Source organism: Xenopus tropicalis, chromosome 9, assembly GCF_000004195.4.
Source record: "Xenopus tropicalis strain Nigerian chromosome 9, UCB_Xtro_10.0, whole genome shotgun sequence".
In the NCBI taxonomy this organism is placed as follows: domain Eukaryota; kingdom Metazoa; phylum Chordata; class Amphibia; order Anura; family Pipidae; genus Xenopus; species Xenopus tropicalis.
The window spans coordinates 38,967,561-38,994,078 of record NC_030685.2 but is presented as its reverse complement, the minus strand read 5'-3'; the positions used below and the strand labels follow the sequence as shown (position 1 = coordinate 38,994,078).

At 36.5% G+C, this 26,518-nt stretch overlaps 1 protein-coding gene across 3 annotated transcripts in view; it reads left to right on the top strand.

Annotated features, from left to right (window-relative positions):
• rbfox1 (RNA binding fox-1 homolog 1) overlaps positions 1-26,518 on the top strand; it is a 362,503-nt gene that overhangs the window by 286,923 nt on the left and 49,062 nt on the right. For all 3 annotated transcript variants that reach the window (XM_002940457.5, XM_012971419.2, XM_012971417.3), the window contains exon 8: positions 10,819-10,954. In XM_002940457.5, the coding sequence (XP_002940503.2) occupies positions 10,819-10,954 (136 nt within the window). The remainder of the gene's footprint in view (positions 1-10,818; positions 10,955-26,518) is intronic.

Here is a 26,518-nt window from a genome sequence, read left to right as displayed (position 1 = left end):
CTGTATTAAAAATGACCATTTCGCTGCAAACTGGCGGCTGCATCACTCTAGGGGAAACACATACTTGAATAAATTATCGCCTGCCTGAAGTAGGTGTTAATTTTCGCATAGCCTAATGCGATATTTAGCACTCCTTACTGTTTGTGAATCATGCATTAGTATTCTTATCAGCACGCTATTTAACGCAACTTAACGCACGCGGTAATACTATAGTGATTCACGCGCTAATTTTCGCGTCTATTTTAACGCAAAAAAATGTGCGATAAAATTTATAGCACTTTAGTGAATCGGCCCTCTTGTGTAGAAAGATTCAATAAAAATATACAAGGAGAAGGATCATTTCAAATAAAGGTTATTTTCATTACTTGGCTGCTTAAATAGTGAATTTAAATATAACCATAATGGCTAAAAGACTTTTTAAAATAAGCAACCATTGTATATAGATAACAGTCTACTACCAATGGCTACATTTATCATGAATATTTTCATGTTTTAATACTTTAATATGCACTTGATAATTTCAGTCTGGTAACTGTTGCCAATAGGGTTTTGCCGTGGCTATTATCATTGATTGTTGAGCTTTCAGTGGTCACACACTGAAATAAATAAACCAGTTTTTTATATATGATTAATCACATGCTTGGGGGAAAAATAATAACAACAAAAATAACTAAATAAACAAAAAATCAGCACATACTTAACTTTGTTTCCAAGAAAATGTGACTTTTCAATTAGAGAGTTAACAATTATCAAATACTTTTTTTGCCTATAAAAAGAAAAGATAACTAGTAGTAAGAACATATATATAATGAGATCAAAGGAAACTAAGAAAATAGTGATGTATTACAATGTGTGCAGTGTGACCAGTAGGGAATTCACATCCCCCTGCTACGCACACAGCTCTACCTTTAAACCAGAAATGAGAGATCTTTAATTATTTTAATAATTGGCAGAGACATGCAAATTACTTCTGTATGTTCCTGTGGTCGACTATGCATCCAGAACCACTGGCTTGATGGCAACTATACAGCCTGATGAGAGCCACATACAGAAATGTACATGCAGTCTTCTTCAATCTCTTTAGAATTCAGTGTGATTTCCATTTACTTCGTAATGATTCCAATAAATCCTTCCACCATCTCACTGCTCATTTCTAGCACATGCTTTGTAAAGAAGAAAAATAGAACAATACTTTTTTATTTAGAAAAGTAATAGAAGAAGGAAGCATTATAATTTACTGAGCATGCAGTATCTCTGCACTTTACACTTATATTACTCCTTTCAGAGGAAAACATTAGCTCATCAGTATAAATCATTGTGTAGGAAAAAAAATATGCATGTTTGCAAATTTTTTATTTAATAGATAAAATCTATTGTGTACTAATTCAGGCATACTAATAACCGCTGTTTGTGAACACAACTGTGATGAATAGTAAGTATTGTGACCATTAGGTAAAATTTGTTTCTTATCAGTCTTTATGATTCTTTGTGGGCTGCCTTTGTGAAGGCAAAGTGCAATATAATCTTACAATATCTGAAATATTACTTAGGTTTTGAATACATTCATTAAAAATGAAAGAAGGTATAGTAGGCATTGGACCCCAGAGATTTTCATACAGTACTAACCTTATAGACTTCAAAGACCATTAAATCATAGTCCCTTAAAGTCAATATAAAATATTGAGAACAATATATTGTTTGCTCAGTTAATATGCATATTTTCTATTTTCAGTTGTTTAAAGATTTTCCTCTATGTAAGGCTGGAAAGAGTTCCTGTTCAAGCTTCAGTACATTTCTTTTATATTTATTTTATTGTACCCTGCAGTGATTTTATCATGGCATTCTCGGAAAAAGTCTCTTTGTGATTTCTTTTTTTTTTTTTTTGTATTATTATATTCATATTCTATGTCCTCTATTAATCTGCTGTGATTCTTTTCTTTTATTGTTAAACCGATATTATTCTTGAATGTGACATGAATAAACCATGACCTAACGTAAAATGTAAAGCCTACATGATTGTGTCTGGTAAAGGTATTATATTGCACTTGTAGTAAGTTATTGAGTGATCCTGCTTCAATTTAGGAAGTCCCATACAGCACAAATGTTGAATGTGTTACTGTGAGTGGATCTCATGCAAATTGCATCATGTATAAAGAGAAAGTGTTACTATTCTCACAATCTTCAGCAGTCATATTTGAAATATATAATATAATGATTTAGATACAGCATATACAGATGTTAGCATTACTAGCTTGCAACACTAGGGCCTGGGTTCGATTTGGACCATGACACTATCTTCACAGAATTTGTATGTTCACTGTGTTTGGGTGGGTTTTCTCTGGTTACTCCAGTTTCCTCCCACACTCCATAAACATAATTGGCTTCTGACTTTAATGTACGTTGTATGAATATTATAGGGACTAGTGATGAGGCATGGATTGGCAGTGAATTTCCGCATTTCGCCATTGGTGAATTGTTTCGCAAAACTTCTGTGAAAATTCGCCACAGAAAAATTTGTTGCGTGTCAAAAATGGGCGCAGTCACGCAAGAAAATGGCCGGGCGACAAAAAATAGACGCTAGCAACAAAAAAAATAGGCGCTGGCGAAAAAAAAAATTTACGCGGGCATTATCTATCTCTGTTGCATTTCTTAGATATTTTCTGAACAATGTGTCATTTGATAGATTTGTATAGATTTGTATGTGGTTGAATGAGTCTCATGACTGGGCAGTTAATATTTGGGGTTATACATTGTTTCGGAGGGACAGGGGCAATAGAAAAGGAGGAGGAGTGTGTCTGTTTGTTAAGCAAGAATTAAAAGCAAATATTAAAGAGGAAGTGATGGGTCTAACAGAGGGAGCTGAATCCTTATGGGTTGAGCTTCTCACAGATAGTAAAGAATCTACCAAACTAATTGTAGGGGTATGCTATAGACCCCCTAATGTAAGCGAAGAGGAGGAGGCTCAGCTCCTGTTGCAAATAGAAAAGGCTGCTAGTTTGGGGCAAGTGATAATAATGGGGGATTTTAATTACCCTGAAATTGACTGGAGCCATAGTACTGCCAGGACAGTAAATGGGAACAAGTTTATAAACTTGCTGCATGACAACTTTATATCACAGGTTGTTGAGGAGCCAACCAGGAACCATGCTATATTGGATCTAGTGATCTCTAATGACCCAGAACGTATAGCAAATGTGCAAATAGTGATCATAATGTTATTTCATTTGATGTTTGGTGCAGGAAACAAATTTACACTGGGGCAACAAAGACACTGAATTTTAGGAAGGCAAATTTTAGCACTTCAGGGCATAGATTGGGGCATTATGTTTTCTGATAAAAACACAGAGCAGAAATGGTTGTCATTTAAAATGATATTAAATCATTACTGTTCTCAATTTATTCCATTAATAAGAAAAAGTAGAAGTGTTAAGAATCACCCTATGTGGCTTAACACTGAGGTAAAGAAGTTAATAGGGAAAAAAAGGAGAGCTTTTAAGAAATATAAGTCATAGGGGACAGTAGCTGTGTTTAATGAATATAAACACTATAAAAAGTGTTGTAAAACAGCAATCTGGAAGGCAAAGATAGAAAATGAGGAGCGCATTGCGGCAAAGGCCAAGACTAACCCCAAAAAGTTTTTTAAGTATATTAATAGTAAAAAGATGCAGGTTGAGGGTGTGGCCCCATTGAGTTATAGTAACAATATGATTGCAGCGGATACAGAAAAGGCAGCTGTGCTTAACCAGTTTTTTTCTTCTGTGCATACAGTAGAGGAGCCAGAGTGCCAAGTCCCACCCAATAGCTTCACTGTTGCCTCAGCTCCAACTACACAATGGTTGACACAGTATATGGTGCTTAAAGGGTTACACAAGATAAATGTAAACAAGGCACCTGGGCCAGATGGAATACACCCTCTGGTACTGAGAGAGCTAGGGTCAGAATTACAGTGGCCCTTGTTTCTGATATTCTCAGACTCGCTTTCATCAGGTATGGTACCTAGGGATTGGAAGAAGGCTAATGTCATTCATATATTTAAAAAGGGAGTAAGATCTCAGCCTGGCAATTATAGGCCTGTAAGTCTGACATCCGTGGTGGGCAAGTTATTTAAAAGCTTGTTAAGGGATCACATACAAAATTACAGTATGTACTGGAGAATGGCATTATGAGCAGTAATCAGCATGGATTTATGAAGGACAGGCCATGTCAGACCAATTTAATTGCTTTTTATGATGAGGTAAATAAGAAGCTGGACAGTGGGGATGCAGTAGATATAATCTATTTGGATTTTGCCAAAGAATTTGATACCGTTCCCCACAAATGACTGCTTTCTAAACTAAGGTCTATTGGTCTTAGTGAAGTCATTTGCACATGGATAGAAAACTGGATACAGGATCGGGTACAGAGGGTGGTTGATAATGGTACATTCTCTACTTGGAATAAGGTTCTCAGTGGGGTCCCTCAGGGTTCTGTACTGGGTCCACTTTTGTTTAATTTGTTCATAAATGACTTGGGGGTATTATATGTATGTATCAGTGTTTGCAGATGACACAAAAATCTGCAGACCAGTCAATTCTATCCAGGATGTGGCATCCTTGCAGCAGGATCTTGACCAACTGGCAATCTGGGCGGCTAAGTGGCAGATGAGATTTAATGTGGATAAATGTAAGGTCATGCACCTGGGATGTAAAAATATGCAAGCCACTTATACCCTTAATGGGACTTCACTAGGCAAATCCATAATGAAGAAGGACCTTGGAGTCCTTGTAGATAATAAACTTGGCTGTAGCAAGCAATGCCAGGCAGCAGCTGCAAGGGCAAACAGGGTTTTGAGCTGTATTAAAAGGGGTATATATTCACAGGAGGAGGGGGTTATTCTTCCCCTTTACAGAGTGCTGGTAAGGCCCCATCTAGAATATGCTGTTCAGTTCTGGTCTCCAGGGCTCAAACGGGACATGATTGAGTTAGAGAGGGTCCAGAGAAGGGCAACTAAGCTGGTAAAGGGTATGGAAAGTCTCAGTTATGAAGTAAGACTGGCCAAGTTGGGTCTGTTTACACTGGAGAAGAGGCGCTTAAGAGGTGACATGATAACTATGTATAAATATATAAGGGGATCATATAATAACCTTTCTAATGTTTTATTTACCAGTAGGTCCTTCCAACGGACACAAGGGCACCAACTCCGTTTGAAAGAAGGGAGATTCCGTTTAAATATTCGGAAAGGATTTTTTACTGTGAGAGCTGTGAAGTTGTGGAATTCCCTCCCCGAATCAGTTGTGCTGGCTGATAGATTATATAACTTTAAGAAGGGCCTGGATGGATTCATAGCAAGTGAGGGAATACAGGGTTATGGGAGATAGCTCTTAGTACAAGTTGATCCAGGGACTGGTCCAATGCCATCTTGGAGTCAGGAAGGAATTTTTTCCCCTCTGCGGCAACTTAGAGAGGCTTCAGATGGGGCTTTTTGCCTTCCTCTGGATCAACTAGAAGTTAGGCAGGTTATATATAGGCATTATGGTTGAATGTGATGGACGTTTGTCTTTTTTCAACCCAACTTACTATGTAACTATGTACTATGTAATCTTTGCCAGTGTGATACCTAATACTCTATATTCCCCTGAGAGTACATTATTGTTTCACCCTAAGTTGATTCAGTTTCCTCGATACAAATGTATTTAGAGAAGTAGTCTGATGTAATTGATAGAATTTATAGTGTGTGCTGCAAAGTTCCTTTTTAATTTAATTTTAAGTACTTTCTCGTTTCTGCAGGCTCTGTTCTAACCGACTTTTCTGTATATCTTTGTCCATTATGTGTTTATGAAGTTGTGCATCAGTAACTGTCGCCTGAGTTAAAGCTACAAGGCATATCGCCATTTGATTATATTAGAATGAACTGTCCTATATATCATATGTGTATTAAGTTAAGACTCAGTCAGTGTAGACATTTTGGCAACATGACTAATGACATCCAATAGTTATTTTATTTTCATTGGAATTCAAGAAAATTAAGTGAAAAGCAAGCAAAAAGGATGCAGGATATAAACAATTACAATGTGTACATATATTTTTATATGGGGAACTACTTACACTGAAATTGTATTTTTTAAATATTTTTTAGTGACATTTACTAAAATCTTCATTAATTCACAGTATACAGTAAAATGTAATCTATCAGCAATTTATATTCTATTTTTATGTAGTTTATGTGTCTTAACATCCAAATGCTGAAAGTATTACAGTTAACTATGCGCTTTAATGAAAGGACTCGCATGAAGCCTTGAAGGTAGTGAAGCTAGATGATAATGGGTGGCTTAGCATGTGCCTATGAAGATTTTCATTCATCTAGGTCATGGTATATCAAGTATGAATAAATCTAAAGCAAATGGATTTGTTAAGTATTATTTCAGTTAAACTGAAGAAGCTGCTTGAATGAGTAGTGAAACGTCTTCAATGATTACTTAAAGGAAAAGTAACACTAACAATTTTTAAGTCAAAAATCTTTTCTACCCTGCCCCAATAATTGCACTATCCTGCATACCATTTATTATTTTTAATGCTTTATTAGAAAATACCTGCTAAAACTTGGCTTCCGGTCATTTGAAATAAGGCGATACGGTGATGCAGGGCAGAATCCTGTATGCGATGATCGATTGATCGATCCTATCCTTCCTTCTGTATAGGAACGTGTCGGGCTAGGATCGTTGCATAGTGGATTCTGCCCTGCATCGCTGTATCGCCCTATTTCAAATGACCGGAAGCCAAGTTTTAGCAGGTATTTTCTAATAAAGCATTTAAAATAATAAATGGTGTGCAGGATAGGGCAATTATTGGGGCAGGGTAGAATAAATATTTTACTTGAAAATTTTTAGTGTTACTTTTCCTTTAACAAGTCCAGTTAAAATAACTAAATAACTAAATAAATAATGCACACTGTGAAAAGTCTTTGGCAACTTTCATTTTCTAAGTGAAAATGTAATTTAGAAGAATGCTGTAACTAAAATGTGTAATTACATTTTTTTATGCAAATCACTTCAGGTATTCCTGGCTTAATCATGTGACATAAAAAGTTTCTGCTGGTGGCATACACAAATTCTTTATGTCTTTACTCAATGCTACATGAAAGTCTTTGTGTCACTGTGATATATGCTTATTTAGTAGAGTTTAAGATTACAGTATAATTTATGTTTAAAGATGCAAATTACATTATTTTTTGCTAAACAGAACCGTGTCCGATTTTGTCAGAACCGATTTTGGACTGCATATTATCCCTAATGATCAAATCATATCATTACAATAGGAGCCTAGACACTCAGACAAGCCTTTATGATGAGTAGGACCTTTACAGACATCTGTTAAAAATCTAGGTGCTATGGAGGCATAACAATATCCAATAAGGAATAAGGGTTGTAACAGTTATAAAAACCAATGACATCTGTTGGCATATAGTCACACTAGGCTAGACTGCATGCTATACACCCAAGTTAAGGTGGCCATACACAAGCCAATTTTTTACTTTAAAATGACCGATTCCAGAAAGATCTGATCATGTTGTTAACTTATCATATAGTTGATGGTGTACAAATGATCGACGGGCCACCAATCGGCCTGATATTATCGGGCAAAAAATTGATCGGCGGGTTTTAAAAATAGTTGTCGTTTGGTGATAAAATCTGCCAGTTGGTGTGAGTGCCAGACATTTGTTGTTGAATGATTGTTCCCTGCGCATGCCATGATTGCCAGCGGAAGTCAACAAACATACTGAAGTACACAAACGTTCTTTGTGGAACCTTCATTTGCTTATTGTAGGGTTCGCTTATGTGAATGCTACATATTACATAATGTGACACTTGAGCCTACAGGGGGGTGGTCTGGGTCAGTGTCTTAGGGCCGTCACAGAAGTTGATCTCTTAAAGGCAAGTGCCTGCAGTTTATTTTGTTACAAAACTTCAGTAACAAGCACAACATAAGAAACAAGAAAATAAACCCTTGCACCAGAGCACTGGCTAACGACAGTTGGCAGCCTAACTACAGTTGGGTGGCTTTTCCAACTCCAACTCCAACTTAACAAAAGAAAACAAAATCAGAACAATCACAGATCATCGGTACCTTTCCCATGCAGCGCAACTCCTGCTACCTGTGTAGTGGGAAATAGAGCTCCCCTTCCCCACACTGGAGTCTTTTTAAAAGGCTGTTAATTACTTTGCTGCTAAGGTCTGTATTAAAGGACTGGGATTGTGATTAAGTATTCCATGTTCCAGGGTACCCACTATGCAACACCCTTAGAGAAGCATATCGTCCATCTACAACTAACCCAGCCACTTTATTACAATAACCTTTAATAAAACATGTGTTTTGGATAGTGCAGTATGGGTACACACAGAGCTTAGGGTAGACAGGGGTAAATACTGCTTCTGCCACAATATCGGATCGTACATAGATGTATGATCTTTCTGTATTTTATGTCAACAATACAATGACATCTTTTCAAATAATTGTTGTCCGTGAATGGCATATCGTATGGCAAACTGATCGTCAATCGATTGTGTACCGATTAGATAGTTCGTCGTAGAACAAGTGAAATCGGCTCGTGTATGGCCACCTTTAGAAATGGCAACACAGTCAGCACAATCCCTTAGAAGTATCTAACAGCATTGCCTATCATCCTTTAAGGATACCCCAAGTTCCTTGCAGCAGCCAGAGGTTTTTTATTGTGCAAGTAAACTGCATTGCAACTTATAATTACTTCTCTATAGTAAAAATGTAACTCCTACTGTAATTTATAAAGATATAAGTCACAGAAGAGTTGAGTTTCATGCATATAAAAGCATGAAGCCACAGGCCTTTTATACAGGTCACATAACTCTGAGGTGATTTCTAATAGCTTTATAATTTTTAGTAGGGGTTGCATTATTCATTATAATCTACAGTTGAATGCGTATAGTAAGAAATATATGTATAGGTCAAAATCAAGTGAAAACTTTCTCCCCTAGTTAAAACAACTGTGGCATAGGATACGATTCACCAGTACTTTTTTTAAGTAATATCTGGTATTAGTATTAGTTTTATTTTATATTTTTAAATGACAGCAGAGAGTGCTAGAAGGCATCATACACAATACAGAGGAGATTGTGTCATGTTATGAATAACAAGCAGTGGCAAACAAAAGGTTAACAGCAGAGGCAACTCCTGGAGAAGGCAGATTTTAATTGCCACACCAAAATTTGGTGCTTTACAAAGGGAAGATCATCAGGTCAAAGAAACATATTGCAGTAAACATGTAAGTCACTCCTTCAATGTGACTGTCTCATCTGCCCTTTGTACAGCACAATAATTTTGTTGTGGCAATTAGAACCTGCCTCTCTGGGAGCTGTTTCTGCTGTTAACCCTGTGCTCATTGTTCTAAAAATAAATATATTTCACTCACAGAAGGTACCAGCCACCTATGCTCTACAGGGGAATGCAGTGGAACCAGGGCAGGAGAACAGAATTCATTCTTGGCTTTGAAAAATTATGATAGCAGGGTGAGGGAATTGCAAGAGTGACACAGAAACTCTTGACTCCTCAATTGCCCTTCGCTTTCAACCACCCCTCTGAACCCCATTGTTACATACCTTAATGAAACACCAGGAGCCAGAAATGGGTAAAAAGAGGCCACAGCAGTTATTCACATTTTATCAAATAAATAGGACCTTGCCAGCCTCACCCCAAGGCAATATTCTAAGCCATAATAATTCCATAAGAGATACTCTGCTCTGCCGTTCCTTACTGAAGACTTGAGATCAGTACTATGTCATCATATCCACCACTGATTAGGCTGCCTCTACCTAAAGAGAGGATGGCCACAAACTCTGCTAACAGCAGGCGCTGCATCTCCCACCATGAGAGAAGGTCAGCAGCCCTGCTGCCGTTCCTGAATCTGCAGTGTTTTGATGATAGAAAATCCAAGCAGGCAGTCACGTAGCACAGCAGTAGTAGCTTCTGTATCAATCAACCCACCTTGCAGTCACAGGGAGAACATCTTTTCTAATAAAACTTAAAATACATATATCCACTGTTTTGATCCAAAGGAAGGCAAAAAATCCCAGCCTGAAGCCTGTAATCTGGCTGCTGGTCATTCAGATCCCTTGTCATGCAGAAATTCACAGTTTAAAAGCATATAATTTACAGTTTGGCCCATAGGGGAAATATATGCACTATGATAATAATCAATAACAAAACTTTAAACTGTTAAAGTCATCATATTATAGTACAGCAATGTAAATTATGATGTGTTGGACATCCTGCAAATGTATTCAAACCTTGGTTTACAAGGTGCCCATTATACTATTCTTTTGAATCCAAAACAAATGGTATATAGAACATATACCAATACTCAGCGCTCTCACATACCATTCTTTTGCACCACTATATTGTGCCATGTTGTTGTTTTTTTTTTAATTTGTGCAATTGCACCGGATATAACATTTCTATGAAGGTTCTACTTATTAATGATTATCTTCAGGGATTAGTAAATCTGTTCCATTTAACTTTGCCGAAAAAAAAGTCAATGGCCATTTTTTGCAACTACTGCTTGACTTTTTTTTTTTTTGCAACCATTGTTGTCTATGGGCATGGCGAAACCTAGAAAAAAAATTCACTCATGACTAATTATATTGTGATAATTTTCGTAACATATATTATGTATATGGTACAAAAGAAATTGTATATAAATGAGAACTCAGAAAGTTTGAACTGAACCCAAAGAGAATGTTTATAAATACATGCTTATTAAATGCTATTTTTCAAAATAACTAAACTTGTAATTTTCATGCTTTCATGTAGTTCCAGGCTTCCCCTACCCTGCAGCTACAGCTGCTGCTGCTGCTTACAGAGGGGCACACCTCAGAGGCCGAGGCCGTACAGTCTACAACACATTTCGTGCTGCAGCACCCCCTCCTCCAATCCCAGCTTATGGCGGGTAAGAAATTATTCCTTGTTATGGTACTATTATATTTTTCCTAGCAGCAAAATAAGCTTTTTATTTTTTTGTTTAAAAAAAAAAAAAAAAAAAGGCATGCTGTTCTTGTCTTACCACAGCAACTAACACAGCATGAAGCCAGGCCAAATGCCTGAAGTAGTGCACCTTACACAAGCTATTGAAAAATGACTGTAATTTGTACTGTCATGGTTGGTGGCTTTAAGCATTTGATATGTCACATGTTGTTATGTAAATTCTCCTGGAGCTTAAATGCTGCAGAAACAAAGAAATTGTTACAATTGAAGATGTATCTTTGATGATTGCAAACATCTGGTCATTAAGAAGGTCGAACGAAGCTGAGAACTAGAAACTCCCTTCGGATTCTGATTAATATGCTTTTGATCTGCTAGGAAAATCCATATTTGCTGTCTGTTTGAATAAATATGGAATATTGCATGTTCTTTAAAAGATTATAAAAGAAAGTTATCTTTTTTACTCAGCTAATGTATTCTCTGTGCTTTCACTGGTATTATCTAGTTTAAAGTGGTTGTAATTAGCATTTTTATCTTTTAGCAATAATCAGAGATATCTTTGCAACTAGTACAACTTGAGTTTATTGCTCCATATAGATTTTAGACGATTTGCGTATAAGTGCGCTACTGGACCCATTTTATAATGCTCGTTGGTTTGTTTAAAAAAAAAAAAAAAAACCACTAGGGACTTTGAAACTGGTCAGGCCAGCATTGCCTTGATCATTTCTGTGTAGTGGCAGTTTCGTTACTCTGGGATGATTTTCATTAAACATGCCCTTGCAGTTGAAATATTGAAGGTGTGTGTATTTAAAGGGGACCTGTCACCCACACATAAAAAGCTGATCATAAAAGTCCTTTAAAAATCAAACATTCAACCGAAGGTCTTTTTTTATTAAATCACCCATACCTGTTATAAATGTATGCAAAATGTATTCAATGTAATAGTAATTAAAAATCTGAGCTGTCAATATATGATTGACAGCTCAGATTTTTAATTACTATTACTTTAACTTTCCATTCAGCTCTTCCTAGATGTCACCCAGATGGCAAATGTATAAGATTTTGGGGTGAAAAGTACTATTACTGGCCACTGTAAATATTACATTATTGGTCACATTCACAGAAGGAGAGGGCAATTTGTGTATAATATGCTATCCAGTATTGAATTTGCATATATTTTATGATGCTTATTAGTGAAAGAGCAATCAATTTTCTGTACAATTTACTTTGATATGAAGAAATGTCAGTACAGACAGCAAACCTAATAACTAATACATCTTGAAGAAATAGTATTTTCATGCCTAAAGAAAAATTCCATTGATCAATATATCATAGAAATTAAATTATTAAAGAATAAAAGGCCAAAGTGCACACATAGTCATATAGTTAACAAAAAAGAAAGTGGGTAGAAATCCATAAAGTGCAACTAAGACCTTATTTCATTATTCCTGCTATATAGATTTATATAAAGGACAAAACATTTATGTCACATGAGATGTCCTTTTAATAGACACTAGGGGATAGGGAAATCTGGTTGTGTAGTTATTTTCAACAGTATTGTTGATTTACAACATTTACCGCAATGCCTATATCAGCATTGTAAAAAGTACAATGGGGCTCATTTGTCAACACTGGACAATTTAGCCCATGGGTATTAACCCATAGCAACTAATCAGTGATTGGCTGTTTTTTTCAGCCATCTGCAGTTAGAAAAATGAATGCAACAATTTTGGTGGTTGCCATTGTTTACTGCCCATGGGCAAATTTACCCAGTGTTGATAAAGGACCCCCACAGTATCCTTGTGCTTACTCTACTTACTCAAATTAGCTGACTGATGGAACTATTTCTGTCTTAACTAATTTAAGGTAAGGTGTGTAAGGCACTGCTGCACTAGTAAATTAGTAATAAAAAGGATAATGTATTCACTACTGCACATTGTAAGAACATTATAAATAGATGAAGTGTTCTGTTTTCATATAGAAGTAAGATCATATGCTGAGGGCCTCTGTATAGGTCACAAGAGTCCCAGGTAACATCTACTAGCCATTTTAATGTATTTTACAGAATACATTGTTAGTTATAAGATAGTTAAAACTATAGTTATAGTTATAATTTTGCACCCCTTAGTACTGTTGGACTGTTGTACTGTGTCCAATGCACTCAAACGTAACAGTTTACATGTATAATCTGTTCTCAGCACATACTGTATAAACAATGTCTTCTGTCAAAGACACACAACAACAGCTGTTGGAATGCAAAATATTAGTGAATGAATTAGAAGAAATTATAATAGCCTGCCATTTTTACTGCAAATTTTATTGGTGTACAGCATAGTTTTCAGAGTTTTTTGCAAAGAACGTCATGTTCATGGCAAAATAAGAAAATATTCCTTGATATGCAAAAGGGAAAAGAAGCATGTTAATGTACACAGATATTTTGACACTAATACCATAAATGGATCGTGTGGTTCCTGTATGTATAGTTACACAGAAACAGCAAAGAAACTCACCAAAACTCACAATATACAGATACATGCTCCTTTTTTTATTTATTTTTTGCACACATATACATAAATACAAAATATGACTGAATATAACTGCTCATTCAGCTAAATTCTGTCTGGTAAGGCACTGTAGAAAACTGTAGTAAAGTGTGTCTTTGCAACATGTTGCACACTGTGAGATTTAATATACTGTTAAGACCAATGTAAATATTATGCAGCAAATTTCCATGTTTTTCCATTGGCGGATTGTTTTGAGAAATTGGCAAAAATAATTTGGCGCAGAAAGATTCATCACACGACAAAAAAGAGATGCACGCGTCAAAAAACATTGGTGCACGCAGCAAAAAAGAAAAAAATGGGGACTCTTCATACTGACATACTGTAAACACAAACACACATGAAGGAGGAGACAAACTTGGTGGCACACACAAATACACCTACAGAATCTTACACACTTGTAAATGTTACACACAAAGTTTCTTACATGTAAGAACCTGAAAAGATATTTTTGAAAAAATACATTTCAGAAAAAATTTAGTTAGCCGACAAGCTAGTACTAGGATAGACTATCCCGCTAAAATCAATGTACAGTATATGGACTATGTATAACATGGAGATCTCTCAGGATAGTGTTAAGAGTGACTCTAAATACAGACACAACTGCAATCCTAAGAAGTTAATTACTCATAGCTGACAGATAAGTGAACTTTTTAATTTCAGTTAGCTGATTTTTTTTTATACATATAAACTACAGAATAAAGGGGTAGTTCACCTTAAGAAGTTGGAAATAGAATAATAAGAAAAATTAGATTATTTCAAAAAATACAAAAACAAGAAGACAGGATGAAATGTTGCTTAAATAGGATATTCAACAACATACTAAAAGTTGAACTAATACAGTACTGTAAGACATATGAAGGATAATTTACTAAGGTGCGTTAAAACGAGCGCTATTTATAGCATGCGTTAAAAATTGTGTTGCGTCTTATTTTTCACGTCTTACCGCACAATTCACTAAAAGGATACTTGCGTTAATTTAGTTAAAATAGTCTTCGCAACTTAAATAACACAAACAGCATCGCGTGATGCTGTTTGTGTTATTTAAGTTGCGAAGACTATTTTCGTGCGGTATTTGACGCAATGCACACTAATTAACGCAGCGTGCTACTTGTCACGTGTGCTAATTAACGCACGTGCGCTACTTATCACATGCACGCCATATTAGCCATACACACCATTGCGTTTGTAAAACTACTTTTCTGAAAATGACTATTTCCCTGCAAACTGGAGGCTGCATCACTCTAGGGCCAACACATACTTGAATAAATAACACTGCAAAGTCCATATTTTATTGCCAAAAGCTCATGAACTGTACTTCTCTATAATTACTGCCTGCCCCAAGTAGGTGTTAATTTTCGCACAGACTAATGCAATATTTAGCGCGTCTAAGTGTTTGTGAATCATGCGTTAGTATTAATTCTGCGCGAGAATTAACGCAATACGTTAAAATTAATGCATTCAGTTGCACGCTATTTAACGCACCCGATATGCAACTTAACACATGCGATAATACTTTAGCAAATTGTGCGGGTTTTTTTGCATCTATTGTAACGCAAAAAAGCATGCGATAACGCTTATCGTACCTTAGTGAATCAACCCTATGGTATAACCAAGATGTCACTGAATAGCAATAATATTTAAATTGATTCCTCTTTTGGACAGTGTTTATAATAGTGGATTATTATTAATGTTTTGCTACATTGTGCTCTCACTTTTGGGCATATTTTGCTAGACTTGCACTATGAAGTATACTTGGAAATATTTGAGGTAGCTTAGAGAAACTTATTATGGTGATATGTCTAGGAAGATTCTCATTCATCCAGATCATGATATACAGTATCTGGTAGAATTAAGTCTAAAACAACTGGACTTTTCTGAGTTTTTCTTGAAAATGTTTCACCACTCATCCGAGTGGCTTCTTCAGTTCAAATGACTGGTAGGGAATTCCCCGGCATTTAAACCCTTGAGGGTAGTATGTGTATATCATACTGTATATCATGACCTGGATAAATGAGAATCTTCATAGACATATTGCTACTCATTTTGGGGAGAATATCCTAAAATTGGTACAGGAATATGAGAGGACGGCCAGAAACTTGTGGATTACAGAAACCATCTTCACTTTAAACTACACCATGCAGCCTACGTCTGGGTTCTTCGGGCCAAGGTGATCCTTCAGAAAGCCCAGAAACAACTGTTAAATGAATGGGTGAGACAGACTAACTTCTCAATTGAGGTCCTGGTTCATAAATTTGATAATGTGAAACAGACTGACAGCACAACTACCAGTGCCTACTTTGCAAAGAGTGATTGAATTTACAGAGCGGACACAACTTGCACAACATGCCAAGAGGCAAATAAACAAATTCACCAGTTTATTATCACATACCAACAACACCCAGCGAACAGACAAATCAACAGGGAGTAAGGAAGATGAGAACAAGACATGCCGGAACATCAAGGATCTGTGGGTAAAGAATGTATCAGACAGGGAACTCACAGAACAAGAGAAGGATGTCTTAGCAAAGGGACTAAACTTTGCAGTGGCCCCACGGTATGTCCCAATGGTAGACTTCATCACAGCCACAGAATCATCCATCCACAACAATAAGATACCAGTGGATGAGGCTGAAAACATCCAGTTAAAAGTATCAGCAGCCCTAGCTAATGCTAAAGCTCCCCCTTCCAACCTAAGTTTGCAGGAGAGGAGGGCTCTGACATCACTTGCCAACGACTCAAGTGTCACTATCCTGCCAGCGGATAAAGAAAGGTGTACAATGGTACTGAATACATCAGACTACCATGCCAAAGTGTCCACACTGCTCAACGATTCAGACACATATTAACAACTCAAGAGAGATCCAACAAGCAACTACAAGACAAAGTTTATAGACTGCCTGCAACACCTTGAGAAGGAAAAGGTCATCAGTCCAACTTTGTACCATCGTCTTTACCCAGGTGAAGCCACTCCATGCCTATATGGACTCCCAAAAATACACAAAGAAGGAGCCCCTTTGAGGCCAATTGTCAGCAGCATTAACTCTGTGACTTATAACATCGCAAAATATGTGGCCAACATCTTAGCTCCCTTAGTTGGAAACACAGTACACCACATTCAGAACTTCATGGACTTTGTCAAAAAAGCGCAGGAGTTCGATGACACAATGGTGTCCTATGACATTACATCTCTGTTTACATGCATACCTACTACTGAGGCAATTGAAACTGTAAGGAAATGATTGAAACAAGACACCAGCCTCAGCAGCAGAACAAAGCTGACCCCATAACAAGTTTATTCCTTACTGGACTATGTCTTAATACCACTTACATCAAGCATAAGGAAGTTTTCTATAGACAAAAACATGGCTGTGCCATGGGTTCACCTGTGTCTCCAATTGTAGCGAACCTTTACATGGAAGAAGTGGAAAAGAAAGCCCTGGACACCTTCAAGAGAACAACACCAAGTCATTGGTTCAGATATGTGGATGACAACTGGGTCAAAATTAAAGCACGCAAGGTTCCAGTCTTCACCAAACACATAAACTCGGTGGACAAAAACATCACGTTCACAAGGGAAGATGTGAAAGACAGCAAACTGGCTTTTTTGGACTGAGCAATAGTTATCAAAAAGGGGGGGGGACCTGGATATTGACGTATACAAGACGTATACAAGAAACCCACCCACACAGATCAGTACTTGCTGTTTGATTCCCACCACCCTTTGGAAAATAAACTGGGTGTCATTATGACTTTACATCATCGGGCTGAAACTGTGGCATTCAATACAGAGGCTAAAGAGAAGGAATACAAACATCTAAAAGGAGCTTTGAAAACTTGTGGCTACCCAGACTAGGCCTTTATCAAAACTAAATCCAAGACAAGCAAAAAGACCAGACCAACAAACAGAAGGGAGGAACACACCAGGCAAAGCAACATAGTCATCCCATATGTTGCTGGAACATCAGAAAAAAATAGGAGAATTTTCAACAAACATCGCATTCCTGTGTCCTGTCCAGTGTAGTGAAGAATGCTCTCTGTAAACCTCTCTGTAAAAGCATACTCTTTTGAGGACAGTAACTTGCATATTTTGGACTGAGAGGACAGATGGTTTGAAAGAGGCCATTTATGCCAGCCTGGAAAAACCATCCCTGAACAGATGAGGGGGCCTGCGACAATGCTTCTCATCAACATACAATGCTGCTTTGACATTCTCATGACCGCTTCTCAGTCATATACTTTAGAAGATTTAACCTGCATCAATGAGAATCATGGTTCCCTTGTGACTGCATCATACCTTCTTACACCTGTCAGTTTCAGCCAACACCTAACTGAATAATTCAATGGAACCATTGTGATTGGATGTCTGTGACTGTATTACCCTCAAGGGTTAAAATGCTGGGGAATTCCCTACCAGTCATTTGAACTGAAGAAGCCACTCGGATTAGTGGTGAAACCTTTTTTAAGAAAAACTCAGAAAAGTCCAGTTGTTTTAGACTTCTAATTCTACTAGATATTATTATGGTGAGTGCTTCTGTTTGACTTGAACATAAATCAGTAACATGAACTGTGACATCAAATTTGAAGTACAGGTTTGGAATTTATTATCCATTAATGCTCAAGACTTTACCTTAAGCCTACTAAAAAATCATTTAAACATTAATGAAACACAAAAGGATTGTTTTGCCTTCAATAAGGATTAACTATATCTTAGATAGGATCAAGTATATGGTACTCTTTTATTATTACTATATTGTTATTATTATTAGTGATGGGTGAAATAATTTGTCAGCCATGGTTTTCGCAACAAAATATTGTCGAGCATGTCAAAACATTGTTGTCAGTGCCAAAAAATTGTCACCTAAGCATTCTTGATTACGGGTCCTATAACTGTACTGTCATTATTATGTATCCCTCAAGACTATTTATATATATATATATTTTTTTCATTTAAAAACAAAGAAACACACGTTTTCTGGGGCTGCTAATATGTTATCCCCGTTACTTCTAGAAATAAGTTCACTGGCATGGAGGAAAAGTAATACAGCACCATGTCATTAGGTTTATTGCTATGTATTAATAAACCACCAACATATTCCACACCATTCCACAGCAAAAAAGGTAAAATTTTTAGTGTTTTTTTTTTTAATCTCAACTATTAAAGTTTCTTAGGACAAAACTATGCCATCTAAAGCTATCAGGGTCATGTAGAAGTCAATGTGAGCTGTTCTAGGAAAATTGTAACAATCTTTATTTTATGTGTGGTTTTAGAGGTCTTTGTTTTTTTCATATGTTAGTGTTTTCATTTACTTTTAATTTTTAATTCAATTCTTTTTATATTTTGATCTTTTAATAAATGACTAGACATGAGTTTTTTCATGGTTTCAAAAAACTATAAAACCACTAAAATCAGAATGTTGATAAATAAGTCTCCCAGTTTACACTAGGAATGCTTGAGAAATGTGGGAAACATGATGGAAACTTGCTACACATCTCTTTTCCAGCCTGGTGAGAAAATGATTTCCCAAAAATAGCACCTTATACATTGTAATACATTAATGGCCTTAAATTTAAGGATACAAAGTCTCACTACTGGTGTATCATTCTTTTGTATCTTCTAATTTTGACAAAATTTTGGGCATCCTTATAATTCATCTAGTTGGGCTCAGTCATATTTTTTACAAGTAATGTTTTCAGACATTTTTAAGAATGTGCATTGGGTCAAATTAGCAGTTAGCAAATTTACTTTCTCTTTGAATAAACATTTCTTCTTCTCATAAACATATTGTATTTATTTAAACAGATCTTGCAAATCTAGCTTACTAAAATTATTATATCTGCTTTTTATGTTTTATATTACATTAACATCTATCAACATCAAATTCTACACAACCCGAGTTACAGCAAGAGATTTGTTGTTGTTTTTTTTCCCCTCAAGGCTAATGTGAGGTTTTTTTTATAGATATTTCTGCAGGCCACTGTGTTTGGCATAGAATTTAGTATCTTGTTATTGGGAGTAATATAACTAGCCTTGCAATTAGTCTTTATTTGTGTTTTCAAATTATTTGGCTTCATATTTTTACTCCCACAGATCTAGCATCCAGAAAGCATATACATCTAGATTTTTTTCCTTTTAATTTTGTTATTACTTTCTTTCAGGCCTTCTCCTATTCATCTTCCAGTCTGTTATTCAAACCACTGCCCGGTTGCCAAGGTCAGTGACCCTAGCAACCAGATAGCAGTTTTAATGCCAAACTGGAGAGCTGCAGAACAAAAAAGGTAAATCATTTAAAAACATCATACCAAAAGTTAATTTTAAGGTCAACATTCATTTAATTGCTTTGATTGTAGGGATATATGTTTTGTTGCAAAAAAAAATATATTTATAAAGGCACGCAGTCATCTCACAATTTTAATTTAAATTTAAAAATGTTATTTTAAATTATGTCCATTTTAAATCATCCTCCAAATCCCAAAGTTTTGTCAAAAATAAATATTTAGAAGTTTGCTTATGTCTGCTAAGGAAGAGAAGTAAGAGAAGAAACAATTTCTTAAGTAACTTATGGTTAAGCGATATTAAATGAGGGAAATTGTGCTTTTTAGAGAATAACCCTGAAGGGACAATTTGAAATGTATAAGGTGATATTGCTTGTAACTGTTCTTTGTTGCTGGGAACTTGGGACTGCCTTTAAGGTATATTGCAGTTGTTTTGAGAAAAATACAAGAAAGGAAATTTTTAAAAAAATGCAATATTAGTGCAGCAGCACTCAAGAAGAAGTAGTGGAAGTAGAAGAAGAAGTAGTGGAAGTAGAAGAAGAATTATAAAAGAAATACAAGCTACACAAATAAAAGCAATTTTCCCCCTAGTGTTGTGAGCAGCTTCATTGTTTACTGGGTTACATCATAGTCTAGCTTTATAAAGATTGAATACAGCTTCTTGCTTGATGTGTCTATGAATAATTTAAAACAGTTGAAAGCAGTGAAAACAGCCCATCTATCTATTAACTTTAAATACTTTGTGCAATGCAGCAGATTAAATATTGATCTCAAAATATGTAAGAATTATTAAGAAATTCTTGCAGGAATTTATCCCATAGCTTAGCTGGACAGCTGCTGTAACATTCTGAAATGTTCTTCTATAAAACAAATTACATATCCACCTTGCATTTTTAAAAGTAGATTTATCTTTATCTTATGTATTTATTTCATCCAGTTTTTCAAGTACAGTATGTCTGATAAATGAAGTATTGAATTTGTATGTAGGATGCACATATAATGTACAGCATCATAGCGTTGTATATGATGACTCATTCTTAAAAAAGGGTTTTGTATTATTATCATTACAACAGTGTAATACCAGGGAAGTCATATTGGCAGAACAACAAATGGTTTGAATAAATTAGATGTGTTTTCTAGTTGTATTATTATAGCTACATATTCTAATAAGACCATATAAAGCTTATTTTGAAAATTCTACTGTTATCATTCCAAAACACAATACTGTGAGGTATATTTATCAATATTCTGATTCTGATTTTAGTGGTTTTAGAGTTTTCTGAAACCACAAATAAACTAATTTCCACTAAAACGACAAATGTCTAGTAATTTATTTAAAAGATCCTAATATAAAAAGCACAAATAAATTAAAGTATGGAACAAAACAAAAATATCATGAAAACCTTGATTTTTTTTTTGTTTCTGTAAGAATTTTTGTGCACTTAAAAAAGAAAAAATCCCCGAAAACCTCAAAAAGCACAAATTAAATAAAGACTTCTACATGACCTTGACAGCTTTTATATGGCATAGTTTTGTCCCTTTTTTTATAAATCACATATTTTTAAAGTATTCGTGTAATTAGCAAAATCCACTATATTTAGGACTAAAAAACACTATTTGTGAAAACTAAAAATTAAATGAACGTTAGTAAATGGGCCCCTATGTTTTTATTTGCATCATTTTACGAGCTTAGCAAACTGAATTGCCTTCTATGAGGAGGCAAACAAAAAAATATTGGCACTGGGGTGGCAGTGGATATGATTTACTTTTGCTAAAGCATTTGATGCAGTACACCACAGAGGGTTATTGATTAAATTAAATGAATATTTGCCTTAAACACAATATTTGTTCTTGGATAAAAATCTGGCTAAAGGATATATTGCAAAAAAAGTGGTGGTAAATGCAACATTTTGTTATTTGGGTGCTTGGTCCTTTTTTAATTTGTTATATTTTTCTGGTTTTTTTTTTTGTTATACTTAGCTTTAAACAAAAATACAAACAATAATATCCATGCAGATCCAAGTTACTTAGCAGAAAGATTTGACTAAATTGAAGAACAGAGGAGCAAATTGACAAATGAGATATAATGTCAATAAAGGGAAGAATATATGCATCAATAAAAATAACATAAATGTACATATAATAAATGTATACACACACTATATATATATATATATATATATATATATATATATATATTTAGGGGCCATGCGGAAAAGTTGATCTTCATAGATTATTACCTTTTTAACCCAAGGAACTCTCATGCAATGATTAGCAGTTGGCACAACCCTTGAAGGGAACTTGGTTTTAAAGAGTTTGTTCTTGGTCCCAAATAACATATAATAAATACCTATCAAAGGCAAAACAATCCTATTGTGTTTATTTCATGTTTAAATATTTTTTTTGTAAACTTAAAGTTCCAAAGTTCCAAGCATTCTGGTCCCATACCTTTACATAGTAAGTTGGGTTGAAAAAAGACATATGTCCATCACGTTCAACCATAATGACTATATATAATCTGCCTAACTTCTAGTTGATCCAGAGGAATGCAAAAAACCCCATCTGAAGCCTCTCTTATTTGCCTTCCTGACTCCAAGTTGGAAATCGGACCAGTCCCTGGATCAACTTGTACTAAAAGCTATCTCCCATAACCCTGTATTCCCTCACTTGCTAAGAATCCATACAGCCCATTATTAAAGCTATATCATGTATCAGCCAGCACAACTGATTCGGGGAGGGAATTCCACAACTTCACAGCTCTCACAGTAAAAAATCCTTTCCGAATATTTAAATGAAACCTCCCTTATTCTAAACAGAGTGGGTGCCCTTGTGTCTGTTGGAAGGACCTACTGGTAAATAAAACATTAGAAAGGTTATTATATGATCCCCTTATATATTTATACATAGTCTTTCTTCATAACTGAGACTTTCCATACCCTTTACCAGCTTAGTTGCCCTTCTCTGGACCCTCTCTAATTCAATAATGTCCCGTTTGAGCACTGGAGACCAAAAGTGAACAGTATATTCTAGATGGGGCCTTACCAGCGCTCTGTAAAGAGGGAGAATAACCCCCTCCTCCTGTGAATCTATACCCCTTTTAATACGGCTCAAAACCCTGTTTGCCCTTGCAGCTGCTGCCTGGCATTGCTTGCTAAAGCTAAGTTTATTATCTACAAGGACTCCAAGGTCCTTCTCCATTATGGATTTGCCTAGTGCAGTCCCATTAAGGGTATAAGTGGCTTGCATATTTTTACATCCACAAAACCCCACAAAAACCCTGCACACCAGAAAAACTTCCCTAGGGAGGGATTTATAATTAAAAAAAACATTTTATTAATTTAAACATGATACAGAAAAAAGTATCAAACTTTAAACATTGTATATCCATCAAAACACAAATAAATACATACCCCCAGTGTAATAACTGAAAAACAAGATATGAAGGCAGATACTCTGGATGAGAGAATACCCCAATGTTTCGGCTCAAACGCCTTTGTCAAGGGAGCTCCCATGTTTTTTTAATTATAAATACCTCCCTGGGGGAGTTTTTTCTGGTGTGCAGGGTTTTTTGTGGGGTTTTGCGGATGTATATAGTCCTCTTATGGGGGGATTGTTAAAACCCTAGCACCTGAATACTTTATACTTTATTGTTTTTTTGTATATATAATTTTTTTGGCAAGGATATTCTAGCCAGGAGTGCCCTCCATTTCTCTAAATTGCATATTTTTACATCCCAGGTGCATGACCTTACATTTATCCACATTAAATCTCATCTGCCACTTAGCCGCCCAGATTGCCAGTTGGTCAAGATCCTGCTGCAAGGATGCCACATTCTGGATAGAACTGACTGGTCTGCAGAGTTTTGTGTCATCTGCAAACACTGAAACATTGCTTGTAATACCCTCCCCTAAGTCATTTATGAACAAGTTAAACAAAAGTGGCCCCAGTACAGAACCCTGAGGGACCCCACTGAGAACCTTATTCCAAGTAGAGAATGTACCATTAACAACTACCCTCTGTACCCGATCCTGTAGCCAGTTTTCTATCCATGTGCAAACGACTTAGTTTAGAAAGCAGTCATTTGTGGGAAACAGTATGAAATGCTTTGGCAAAATCCAAATAGATTATATCTACTGCATCCCCACTGTCCAGCTTCTTACTTACCTCATCATAAAAAGCAATTAAATTGGTCTGACATGACCTGTCCTTCATAAAGCCATGCTGATTACTGCTCATAATTGCATTCTCCAGTACATAATTTTGTATGTAATCCCTTAACAAGCGTTCAAATAACTTGCCCACCACGGATGTCAAACTTACAGGTCTATAATTGCCGGGCTGAGATCTTACTCCCTTCTTAAATATAGGAATGACATTCGCTTTCTTCCAATCCCTAGGTACCATACCTGATGAAAGAGAGTCTGAGAATATCAGAAACAAGGGCCACTGTAATTCTGACCCTAGCTCTCTCAGTACCCAAGGGTGTATTCCATCTGGCTCAGGTGCCTTTATTTATCTTGTGTAACCCTTTAAGCACCATATCCTGTGTCAACCACTGTGTAGTTGGAGCTGAGGCAACAGTGAAGCTATTGGGTGGGACTTGGCCCACTGGCTCCTCTACTGTATACACAGAAGAAAAGAACTGGTTAAGCACATCTGCCTTTTCTGTATCCGCTGTAACCATATTGTTACAATAACTCAACGGGGCTGCACCCTCAACCTGCATCTTTTTACTATTAATATACTTAAAAAACTTTTTGGGGTTAGTCTTGGCCTCTGCGGCGATGCGCTCCTCATTTTCTACCTTAGCCTTCCGGATTGCTGTTTTACAACACTTGTTATAGTGTTTATATTCATTAAACGCAGCTTCTGTCCCCTCTGACTTATATTTCTTAAAAGCTTTCCTTTTTTTCCCTATTAACTTCTTTACCTCAGTGTTAAGCCACATAGGGTGATTCTTAACACTTCTACTTTTTCTATTTAATGGATTAAATTGAGAACAGTAATGAATTAATATCATTGTAAATGACAACCATTTCTGCTCTGTGTTTTTATCAGAAAACATAATGCCCCAATCTATGCCCTGAAGCACTGCCCTTAAGGAGCTAAAATTTGCTTTTCTAAAATTCAATGTCTTTGTTGCCCCAGTGTAAATTTGTTTCCTGCACCAAACATCAAATGAAATAACATTATGATCACTATTACCCAGGGGTTCAACCACTTGCACATTTGCTATACACTCTGGGCCATTAGAGATCACTAGATCCAATATAGCATGGTTCCTGGTTGGCTCCTCAACAACCTGTGACATAAAGTTGTCATGCAATAAGTTTATAAACTTGTTCCCATTTACTGTCCCGGCAGTACTATGGCTCCAGTCAATATCAGGATAATTAAAATCCCCCATTATTATCCCTTGCCCCAAACTAGCAGCCTTTTCTATTTGCAACAGGCAAGCAACACACAGTTCGGCATGTAGGGTCTTTGCGACAAATTACCCTATCCACCTTCCTAATGATTGAATCCCATACTATAGCCTGCCTTCCCTTCCTAGCAATACTCCCCCCACCTGTATTAGAGGTGCCTGTACTTATCCTCCAGCTGATTCGTTGGCGGATCATTAAGAAAACAACTAAAAGCAAACAATGGATTAGGCTAATAATGATGCACTTTATGCATGAACCTACTGTACAAAAGCAGACATGCATTACAACTATAACAGTAATTATCAATGCTGTTAAAGTTGCCATCACAATCCTTAAAATCTTGGATGGCCCTTTTCTTTCATTCTTTCCACTTTAGAGCTCAAGGTTTATGAATGAAACACTGGCCATATTTTTATGTGAGTAAGGTTTGTGTTTCAGTCTTACCTGTCTATTCATTTAAATGGAAAACCGGACAAAAAAGCTGACCAACATAACTGTTGTTGTAAATCTATCTATCTATCTATCTATCTATCTGTCTGTCTGTCTGTCTGTCTGTCTATCTATCTATCAATTATCTATTTAGAGCAGTGCTGTCCAACTGGTGCCCCGTGGGCCACATGCACAGGCCTCCTCTGTGTGGCCCCCCACCTGTCTGGCTGCTCTTAAAGCTTTTAAAGCTTTGTGTAAGATTTAAATTGTATAAGTACTGGGATTAACTGGCCCCCTGCATGGTTGAAACCTCACATTCAGGCTGTAAACCCCCTGTATTGTTTAAAAAATGGAAACCCCTGTGTTGTTTACACCTTTTAATCCCTACATAGTTCACCATCTGCATTGTTCACACCTCAGGCTCAGACTGTAAGCACCACATTGTTCACCTGTTCACACCTCAGACCCTCAGAATCCCACAACCATAGTTATTGTGCAGACTATAGGAGCGCACACACAGGCAGCATAGGGCTGGCAGAGTATGGCACACACAGGCAGCATAGGGCAGGCAGAGTATGGCACACACAGGCAGCATTGGGCATGCAGAGTATGGCACACACAGGCAGGGTAGGGCAGGCAGAGTATGGAACACGCAGGCAGGGTAGGGCAGGCAGAGTATGGCACACACAGGCAGCATAGGGCAGGCTGCGTATGGTACACACAGGCAGCATTGGACATGCAGAGTATGGCACACACAGGCAGGGTAGGGAAGGCAGAATATGGCAGGTTTTTGCTGTACTACCACCATTAATATGGGTATGGTCATGTGATGACACAGGT